At 37.6% G+C, this 11,222-nt stretch overlaps 2 protein-coding genes across 2 annotated transcripts; one reads left to right on the plus strand and one right to left on the minus strand.

Annotated features, from left to right (window-relative positions):
- The first annotated feature begins 3,224 nt into the window (after window positions 1-3,224).
- On the plus strand, window positions 3,225-8,846 carry rsph9 (radial spoke head component 9). Its single transcript, XM_077234787.1, has 5 exons — window positions 3,225-3,595; window positions 4,196-4,364; window positions 4,905-5,034; window positions 5,254-5,400; window positions 8,010-8,846. Exons 1-5 carry the CDS (start codon window positions 3,369-3,371, stop codon window positions 8,168-8,170), a joined length of 834 nt encoding a protein of 277 aa, XP_077090902.1. The 5' UTR covers window positions 3,225-3,368; the 3' UTR covers window positions 8,171-8,846.
- On the minus strand, window positions 8,404-10,655 carry mrps18a (mitochondrial ribosomal protein S18A). Its single transcript, XM_077234788.1, has 6 exons — window positions 10,468-10,655; window positions 10,103-10,131; window positions 9,534-9,638; window positions 9,318-9,441; window positions 8,917-8,992; window positions 8,404-8,788 (listed from the first exon to the last, which is right to left on the minus strand). Exons 1-6 carry the CDS (start codon window positions 10,604-10,606, stop codon window positions 8,644-8,646), a joined length of 618 nt encoding a protein of 205 aa, XP_077090903.1. The 5' UTR covers window positions 10,607-10,655; the 3' UTR covers window positions 8,404-8,643.
- Between the last annotated feature and the right edge of the window lie 567 nt (window positions 10,656-11,222).

An 11,222-nucleotide genomic window follows, 5' to 3' on the forward strand; every position in this document is an offset into this window, starting at 1 on the left:
TCTTAAGGTTTGTGGAGTTTACTCAGTGAAGAAACAGAGCCAGAAAGAAGAAAAGAAACTGAAGAATTAGAAGGAGAATTCCCAGATTGGGACATTTGCAATTTCTGACTTGTTCTCTGTCATCGTTTACTCGACTTAATGTCGTTGAATATGATTTTCTTTCTTGTGTGGAAGAAACAGAATGAGGACAAGTACTGAGATGTCTCAATTTTTGTGAGGAACATATAGAAAAGTTTTTATTTGCTCTAAAATCCTATCTATTTTTGCTATCCTGTTATCTTACAACATGGTGCACAAGAAAGTCATGTGGATTACTTTTAAGGGCCATTCATTCACACAGAACACATTTTTGTGGCAAGGTCTAGAGACCCGATTTTTAAAAGTAGAAATCATTTTAGCTTTGTGTTATGAGAACGCCACTTTAGAAGTCGTGCACGAGACAATGCAAAAGACGTGAGCACACTGTTTAAACGCATTCGTCTAGCACGTTTACATTAAGAAACAATGGAAAAGTAGGGCAGTGGAATGGAAAAATGTGTTGTGTGTGAACAGCCCCTTATGGTGCATTTTGTTCTTTTGGAGCTTGACAACCTCATTTACTTTTACTCCACAGAAAAAGGTGATCTGAATATTCTGCAAAACATCTACTTTTGTGTTCCACAGAGTGGAAGAACGTCATATGGGAACAATATGAGGGTGAGTAAAAGATTAGAGAATTTTCATTTTTGGAAGAACTAACCCTTTAAAGTAACTCTGGTTGCACTGTAAAAAAAAGAAAAAAGGTTTTTCTCTTATAGTAAACTGTAAGAAAAATCCAAATAAAAATGGAAAAGGTACTAGTCATTTTCTGTAACCCTAAAACACAATACAATACTTAATTTAAAACAGGGAAAACACCTGTGAATAAGCAATATGGAATATTCCATCATATTGGCACAATACATTTTACCCTATTTTACAGATAGTGTAAATAAACTAAAAGTTACATAAGCTCCTATACATAATTACTATTATAGCATATAAATCATGCTAAAATAACACTGGCTTTTGTATCCATGCCAGAGGCGTCTATTTATGTCAAAGTAGGGTCAGGCAGCAAACCCTAAACAGAAGTTAGTGCACCTATAAGGCCTTCTTAATCGGTCATGTTGATCATTACCGACTGAGACTAGCATGAGACAAATCTTGTCCGAAGAACTGAAATCCAGACATCTTTACTTCCTTTCTACCCTCATTTCTCTCTTCCTCTCCTCCTCATCCTCCCCTTCCTGTCTCAAATCTTCCCCCTCGTCCCGTGGCCTTTCAGAAGGGTCTGCGCTTTGTGAGTTATAGCCCGAGGAGAGTGTGATGTTGTCGCCACTAATCTCCTGTGAATGAGGCTGTCCGTCTGTGTGCGTGTTGAACTTGTGTGCCGCTAACTCAACGGGGCCTTTGTGGCTAAACGTTCCTTGACAGCGCTGAAGTACCGTTCCTAATCACAGTAATGCAGACATATGAGTCTGCTAGTGCGCACACACACAGATGTGCTTTAAGAGCATAGAGAGTGCTAAGCACTTGACACCTGTAACGGACGTTGCTTGTCAGGAAAAAGCTTATGCTATAGAGCAGACATACAGCTTCCACCTTATTTTGCAAAGCTGTTTTCTTTTAATGTGTGAGACTATTTGCGCTATACAAACCAGTTTATGATTATGATAATAAAATTAAAATATGATGACAAAAAAAGTTTGCAATATAAACAGCTTAACTTTAAACAAATTAAAAAAGAAAACAAATTTAAAGAGAAAACAAATTTACTAAGTATATGAAGCTAGAACTGCCACGATACTAACAATTTCATAAAAATAAGGAAATTATATTTTGCATAGAAAAAAAAATTAAACTTACTTTACAACCTTTAATATTTATTGCATTGTATGCATTTATTTTCATGACAATAATGCAATTTCTATTTAGTGTAATGATTATTCTCATTACTGCAGTACAATAATGCAAATCATCCTGGCCAAACACAATTAGATTTTTTTTTTTAAAATTTTTAGTTTAATGCAGCATAAATCGAAAGCAGTGCAAAAAATGCTGTCATAGTGTATAAATACTTCACAAATTTATATTTATGTAAATTTGGAGATGAAATGTTCTTAATTGTCATTAAAATAATGTCACAATACAAATAAATAAAATTATCATTATTATTATTATTATAAATATATAAAACTATAATTTCCTAACTATTTTCTTTCGATTTTGGGGTGAAATATGAATTCAGTGTAAATTAAGGGCAGTAAACTAACTAACTAACTAACTAACTATAAATATGTTATGTCAATCCGATTAATCGTGATTAATCGCATCTAACTTTAAAAGTTTTTGTTTACACAATATATGTATATGTACATATTGTGTGTGTATATATATATATATATATATATATATATATATATATATATATATATATATATATATATACATACATACATAACAATATATATATATACACACAGACACGCACACACATGCACAGACATACAGTAGGCCTATATATAATATATATGTAGAAATATAATAATATATACACGCCTTATACAAACACAAACTTTAATGTTAGATGCGATTAATCGACTTGACAGCACTAATAAAACTATAATTTCTTTTTTTCCCTGATTTTGGTGTGAAATATGACTTTGATAAGCTTTCTATAATGCATGTGCAAAAGCGAAATCAAAATTCTCTCTCTAGGCTATTTCTGTTTGCTATTATCTTAATCATACCGCCACGCACACCCTGTATCTTCACACACACAAACATGCTAGTGTGTTCACAACAGGCAGCTGACATCTCCTGTCACCCAGGGCTGCTGTTAACAGCACGAGTTCACACGTTCAGTGTGTGAAGCTGTTGGTATCACGCAGAGGGCATTAGGTCGGACAGAACACACATCCTGCCAGCTGTGTCAGATGCTTCCTGTTTGTCTTTCTGAGCAGATGAAGAGCGATCAATGTGTTCATATCACATGCTAAGAAAAAGTTATAAAAATATATATTTACATTATATATTTATGATATTTATATATTTTTATTTTATCATTAAAATATATTGCTATGTGAGCAATAAACTATTAATGTGTTTCTCAAACGTTAATTTTCTAAATAAGATATTTCAGTTTGTACCTCTAGTGAGCTGAGTGTCTATGAGTATCTATAGCAACAGGCTACTAGGGCTTTTGTTTACCTTAGCAACCACAGAGACACTGGAGAGTGAGGGTGATTAGCTTGCTAGCAGCAGCTTTCTAACAAGCGAAATAAATACAAATCATTCAAGTAATAGTTTCAATTATTTTGTTAATATACATTTGTCAGTGAATAGAGATGGACTTTGATTCTTTGCATTACTCTTTGGATCTAGCTGCTGGTAATGGTTTGACTCTGAGCAGTGAGCAGAGAGCTGCTCTTCAAACCTCTCTGGTCATACTGAAGAGAAGTTACAAATTCAGCCGGGTTTTATTTTGGGGAAAGATTTTGGGGATAAAATGTGACTATTTTATTGCTCAAGGAGTTGAAGAGGATGAAATGAAGAAAAAGAAGTCTTTGTACAGGTAAGATATCATGCTTATTCTTTATAACGTTATAACTGCTTGTTATTAACTCATTGTGATTCTGTAGCTGCTAACTTATATTGGCTTAATGCAGGGCCGTAACCACCATAGACATTTAGGCGAATAAGTCTAAAGTCCCCCCCCCCCCCCCCCCCACCCACCCAATAATAAGAAAGGGCCAAATTGCAATTTTAGCAACATTTTAGACATACGAATAAGAGTGAATTTGTTGCTTACATTCTTCTTATTCTTATTTGTTTAATTTTTTCCATGAATTCCCCTTTAATAGGTTTAATTACTTAATATTGGTTACGGCCTTGGCTAAATGTGTCTCAGTAAAGTTTGACACACAAAACTTGATATTAAAATTTCAATTCAGTTTAATAGGTTTTATAACTCAATTCATTTTGCAGATGTGATCTTAGTGGCCATTTAAATGAAAGTTCCAAAAATGTGTAATAAAATATTTTATATTATTTTAGTTTTATATTTTTTCATGGTCAGTTATATTTAATACCAGTATTTCTTTAATTTTCTTAGTGAGTTTTTTCAGAAATAATTTTTGATTCTGTCTGTCTATCTTTTTTAATCATTAAACAGTTTAAACTGCTTAGATTGGCACCTGCTGCCACAAGCCACTGAGTCCATGACTGCAGACGTGGCATTAGCAGCACAGGGGCGATTCACAGGCGACCCGTCCTATGTGTATGAGCACACAGAGACACGCGCTGAGGGAGAGGGAGACGAAGCCACGGAGGTAGAAGTCACGGTGAGAAGAGGGACCATTGGGATACACGACATAGAAGGGGCTATAATAAGCATGTGGAAATAGGGAAATAGATTCAGCAAAATTAATAAAAGCCCATTTTCCTTGGTTTATTTGGTGTATCTGCACTTCATGATTGTGACATGTTTGTGTCTTTATAAAATGCAGATCTTGCTTCGCTGACCAAACTTTAATTTTTTAGAAATCAAAGTGTCTAAACATTTCGAGGAAAAGTGGAAGCTTCAACTAACTACACACACACACACACACACACACACACACACACACACACACACACACACACACACACACACACACACACACACACACACACACACACACACACACACACACACACACACACACAAAAAAAGCATGATGAATGTTGTGTTTATGTGAATGTGGTAATGTTTGGATGTAAAACAACTGCTATTATTTATTCGGTTTTCTGTTTATTCTGGGTTTATAATGGAGTAAACATGGTAGATGGCAGACGGCTTGTTGAATGTTTGTGGAGCGATTAACATGGCTCCCTTTCTGCAGGTGAAAGTGAATGAGGCAAGTCGATTGGCCACGACCATGTCAAACATCGATAAAGATGTGTCTGTAGTGCCACGTGGTGCATTTACAAAGAGTCCCAGTGGCAAAGTGCAGATAAACCGAAGCTTTGGAGGTATGCTTACAGACAAACCCTTAGAAGTGTTTGTATATGCTTTACAACGGAAATCAGATGCAGCTGTGTGAGTATACAACTAAAGTGAAATGAAATGTCAGCTCACTTCAGTTCTCTGAAGACACTTTCTTGTATCAGTCTTCAGTTCATCTCTTTATACTGTCATTTATTTGAATGGTCTGACCCCAGATAATTTTTAAGTTTTGCACATGATTGCAGGTCTAAATCCCACTGAAGCTGCGAAACTTCGCAACTACCTGCACTTTCGTGAGCCGGTTAACCTGAAAAAGAAGTCCATCTTAGAAATGTCTGATCTGAACCCTGCTCTTGACTTCCTAGATCCTTTGAGTGAGGACATTCCCAAAGGTAATTAAAAGGAATGATCTTTCATTTACTTTGTGTGATGATTTATTCTTGATGCGGTTTTATTTCCAGGCACAATATTTTTTCTGAATGTACTTGTGGAAGTCTCCAGCTCCCACCCTGTAATGAAACGTTGGCACTGAAGTCCGATCATCCCTCTTTTGCTTTAGATTTTATAATTCGATGAACAACACCTGTTAACACCACTATACTTTCCCAAAAATGATGCTGACATGCAAATTGCATTTAGGAAGTCTTAATAGTGGTGGGAAATATGAGGATGGTGTAAAAATCCTTCTTCTGCAAAGCATCCCATGATCCCTGTTGCTGGATTTCCCTGGGTTAATGACAGATATGATTTGGCAGCTGCCTAAGGCTGAGCAAAAGCCAAGGAGACATCTGGGGTGTTGTTCGGCAAACTATGATCCCATTGTTCTCTTTTCTTTCTGGGAAGAAGCGTTTGAGGGATTGCCATTTTCTACATCAACGATAAATTTCCCGTCTCATATATCTTGGTGTGTCTTCCTGCAATGTTTGTCATTTGGGAGTGAACTAACATAACAATTATTCAGAAAACTATTCGCCTGGCTATTGTTGTTCTCCGCAAATTCAAGTCAGACATAAGCTTGCTGAAAGGTATTCATCCAGCATGCTTCATGAAGCTTTCCCCCTTGCTTGCCACAGACCACTACTGATTGTTTAACATAGAGTTCCTCGAGGAATATCTGGTTCTGCTGATCCTGAATCTTAACCAGATGGAATCTGATTTGTTTAACATACCGAGCAAAGCACTAAAACATCATTGAGCTTTACTGAAAAACATGACTCTGGCATTTATGCCTCATAGAGCCCTCATTGCAAGATTAAGAGTGAGCTCCTGCTAAATATGACCTTAAAGTGTAAAGATAGTAGAGGTAGGAGAAGTCTGTGATCACTCATCAAAGACTACGTTAGTTATAGGATAAAGAAGCATTTCCTCACAGGGAATATTGTTATCAGACTCCGATTTAGGAGGCAAATGCTGCTTTGTTGTTTCTCAGTAGAGTTTGAAGGCACAGTCACCCTACTGGAGACATGCCCAGATTTAAAGGGTGTTAGAAACATCTCAGCTGTTTCATTAAAGGAGGCGATCTGTCCTTTTATTTCTCTCTCTAAGGGATGGCCCCTCACCTCAGGCAGCACCCAACTAGGCTAAGTTGATTTGTTTCATCTTTAAAAACTGAAAAAGTAGAGCAGGTCTCAGACAGGGGGCATTTATCCGCCCTGCCTTACAGTTTCCACTTTTTCCACTTGACCAATCAGGTGGAAAAAAAACCCAATCCCCTCTCAAGAAGTGGTAGAGGTGACCAGGTTCATTTGGACGTCTCAAATAGTGGGTAAAGGAGACTGGGAATGGCAGTGGTATTTACCGCTGTATAACCGCATGGTTTTTAAACAAATATCACTGTAACAGATTAAGGCAAATGGTTTTGTTCAGTGTTGAAGGAAGTATATTGTCTGATCTGCCTGTCTTAACTTATTTCTCGGACGAGAAAATCTAATTACTACATATCTTCCTCAAAAACATCTCAGATACCTGCAAATGACTGTAAGAGACCGTTAGGTTTGTGGGATGCACCTTATATAAAAAATGGCACAGGCAAATATGGCTCATCAAATGTGTGACATTATAAAGCGCTATTTGGTGCTGTTGTGGCATCTTAGGTGATCGTACCGGTTGAGAGGTGGATTGGGTTTAGGTTTTGGAACATGACCAATCGGGTGAAAAAAAAAAAAAATCCCCTCTCAAGAAGTGCCAGAGGTGACCAGGTTCATCTGGACGTCTCAAATAGTGGGTAAGGAGACTGGGAATGGCAGTGGTATTTACCGCTGCCCCCCTTCAGCTTCACTCAGGTTTCCTTGAATGTGGCCTGGACAAGGAAAAAGTAGGGACACTTCCCAAGAACTTGGAAAGGCAGAAAATGTATAACCGCATGGTTTTTAAACAAATATCATTGTAACAGATTAAGGGAAATGGTTTTGTTCAGTGTTGAGAGAAGTATCTTGTGTGATATGCCAGTCCTATCTAATTACTACATATCTTCCTCAAAAGCCTTTCTAATTAGCATAATGTCATGGTCGTGTATTTTAATGAGCTCTATAGAATTGCAGTCTTTTAAATATTTGGACTCATAATAAGGCAAAGAGTCACAATGGACATTTTTGTATACTTTTGAGTGTTTTAGGTTAAACACTGTTAGCATTTACTGTTCAGAGCTGCAGTTCAAACACAGACTTCATTGGCATGGAGCTTTGCGGGACTGTGCGCGAGCCAATGTCGGCAGCTGGATGCAGGGGCCACCCAGACAGATAGACCCCAGAATGCCTCTTTATACACTGCTGTGATAATAGTTATCCATAACTGAGCCAACTCTCTGTCACACGACTTTCTTCCAGATTTTACTCTGCTGCTGTCACACTATCAGAGTCTGGACTCTGTCAATAGTTATGTTTAATGGTTTAAAATTCAGGTTCAGTTTATGCAAAATGCTTTTTGCTCTTTGATCTTACACTTTAGGATAATTCTAGTCTTTTTCTTGTCATTTTGCTTACTGTGTGTGTTCTTTATGCAGGGTCATGGAGCCTGCAGCTTGAGCGGGGTGGCACTGTGTGTGTATTACGCAGTTTGCTCTGGCTGGGTCTCACCTTCTTCCATGTTCCCCAGACCCCTCAGCATGGGTACATCTACATGGGAGATGGACTTATAAACCTAGACCTACCCTTCATGTTATAGCAGTCAAACTGACTTTCAGAAGCACAATCTCCTAATTGTTTTTGGTGCAACATTTTAAAGCCAGCACAAGTTATTGTGTAATCAACTCTGTGGCCTTACATTCACTGTAATTTATTCATCAACATGTTTGGAAAGTTGAAGTTGCGTTGGTGTTTCAACCCTTAAAGCAGACACGAAAGTGTACCTTTCTTTCTCTCTGGCACAAACACATGCACACTCAGAAACAGCTGCTATTGAGGTAAACAACCATTTTATTTGCACATCTGCCTTTCCAAATCAGATAGTGGAAATGTAACCAAAATCAAAGGGATGAAGAAAGATCTCTGTCTTGATTTTTCAGTGCACTCTGGTTCATCAATTAAGTCTCTTTGTGGCTGAGGCAATGAACACGAAAAGGTGCAAATTCTTTGCGATAGATCCTCTCTGTCCCATATAAGAAGTCACTGTTTGGATTGGGTAAACAGCTCTGTTTATCAGTGCTTTATGTACAGTGGTTTGGGGCTGTATCTGACGTTGTTTTTCAGGGCAGGATGTCCGACACTCATTCTCTTCTTACACCACTTCAGCCCAGTCTTTAAGATGGGCTTCACAGACTTCACCGAGTAACGTGTCAGATACCTGCAAAAGACAGTTAGATTTGTGGGATGCACCTAATATAAAAAATGGCACAGGCAAATATGGCTCATCAAATGTGTGACATTATAAAGCGCTATTTGGTGCTGTTGTGGCATCTGAGGAGATCGTACCGGTTGAGAGGTGGGTTGGGTTTAGGTTTTGGAACATGGCCTTCAGGTAAACGGGGTCTATGATCTGGTAGGAGACCTAGAAAAAAAATGAAATATTAATAGTTACGATAAGTCAACTACCATGTACATCAAAACAGATAAGGGTAGTTGGTGCTTAAATCAAGATATTTTTAAATTTGGTCTAAATGTTTATATTAATGTATAAGGGAAAGTGAATATCTGATGTCCTTTAACTGGCTACAATTTTTTTTTTTACAGTTTAAAACCGTTTTAGATGCTGCATTACATCCACTTTATTGAAATTAACACTGACAACTGACACTGTTTTCATACAACATAAATAGAGTAACATCAGATTGAGTCCATGATTTTAATTCTCTCAAATGAAAGTTCCAACTTACCTGCCCGATGGGCCATCTGTACACAAATTGCTATCTTGTTATGTTCCTGAGCACAGAGGCCTGTAATGCGCCGGGGAAGCATCCCGCCATCTGAGCGAATGAACTGACTGAGTAACAGCACGTCCTGCATCACGTATGAGAATAAGAGAGACAAGTCTTAAAGATAACGAGATACAGATAATGCTTTATAGAACTGTCACATGTGCAAGCACTTACGGTGTAGTTGTACTTGTTCTGTAGGTTCCATCTGTAGATAGGACAGGCAGCTTTGGGATTGGGAGGTTGTGGCCCCTCTGAAGTAGGCTCTATAACACCCTCAATCTGTGAAAAGAGTGACAAAATAAGCTTTATATTTTAGGCCTGGTTTCACAGAGAGGGTTTAGATTAAGCCAGGATTAGGCCATAGTTCAATTAGGACATTTGATTTGAGTAGCTTTTATAAACACTTTAGTGTTTTAGAGAAAAAAAAAAAAACATTACTGATGTGCATCTTGAGACAAAACAACGGCACTGTCATATTTTAAGAAATGTCAGTGCAAATTCCTTTCAGTTAAAACAGCTCAAACATCCATTTTAGTCTGGGACTAGGCTTAAGCCTTGTGTGTGAAACCGGGGGATAGTATTGAAAATAGTTCCAAGCTAAATTGGGACTAACATAATTGCTGGTTCAATCCAAAGAAGAGATGAGACATATTCTGGAAGATTGAAGGACCGTCATTGCAACTGTTGCAAGAATATTGTTTTGTTTATTGCACAATGAATTGCTTTCAAAAATGTACACTTACAACTGTTGTTTTGCCCTTGTTCTCCACCACTGTGAAACACAAAATGCACAAGAATTTATAACATCCCATGATGCAGACATTCAGAATGACACATTCATTCTGGAAAGTATGTGCAAAACCACCTGACTGACGATACTTATTTGATTAGTTGCTTAAAATTGTGTAGAATGTTAAATATTTCTTATTTCCTTGACGCAATAACATGTCTTTGAAAAATTTACATTTCAAACATTACATTTCAATTTCATACAATCAATTGTTCTATTAAATCCCAGATTTTCAACTTGCGCTCATGCTCATCGTCCATGACATAAAGAGGATGAAGCTATTGCAGACGTCCCGAAATCATACTCCAGTAAACTCACCATGTCTAAGTCCGCGACACGGCACACTCCACAAAAAAGAGAACTGTGGTATCCTCTGAAATAAGCCTTTGTTGATTAAATCGCTGTGGACGCACCTCAGCACTGTCCTTGCGGACTGCACAACACAGCGCGCCGCCATTCTCAGACAGTCACTTCCTGGTCAATTACGCATTTCCGCCTCCGTGTGAAACGTGAGTGGAGCGCCAGTGTTTTTCGGCAGGCAAATTCGTCATCCGAGGAAATCATTCATATTAAGTAACGTTAACTGTTTTATGACTGGTTCGTGGGTGTGAATAACATTAATAAAACCCTGCTCCATTTCACTAGCTTTCGTTTTTAACTTAGGGTGTATTTCATTTTACAGGTAAGTTAACTCAAGAGTGATAACTGAAGCACACTTCCACTCCGTTTTTCGTTAAGTGAAAGTTACAGTCTACGGCTGGGCCTGAGATAATGAGGTAATAAGCACCAAATTGTAAATAAATACTAAACTACTCTTTTTGTGCACACAAGGCATTCATTGCAGTTGGTCAAACTGACTGACAATGTTTTTTTTGGAAGAACCATCTAGACAAGATCTGATGTCCGGTAAAGGTAATAGTCACATAAAAAAGTGAGTTGGTGACATGTAAAAACAAACTGTATTTTGTAAGTGTGACATTGATCGACATATTACCAATTCAAATATATGGTATATTGGCTTAATGGTTACCGAAAGAAAAAAGAAAAACATCTTAAACAGATTAGCAAAGGTA

This window comes from Siphateles boraxobius, unplaced genomic scaffold (assembly GCF_051911475.1).
Source record: "Siphateles boraxobius isolate OS27281-9 unplaced genomic scaffold, OSU_SipBor_1 19, whole genome shotgun sequence".
Taxonomy (NCBI): Eukaryota; Metazoa; Chordata; class Actinopteri; order Cypriniformes; family Leuciscidae; genus Siphateles; species Siphateles boraxobius.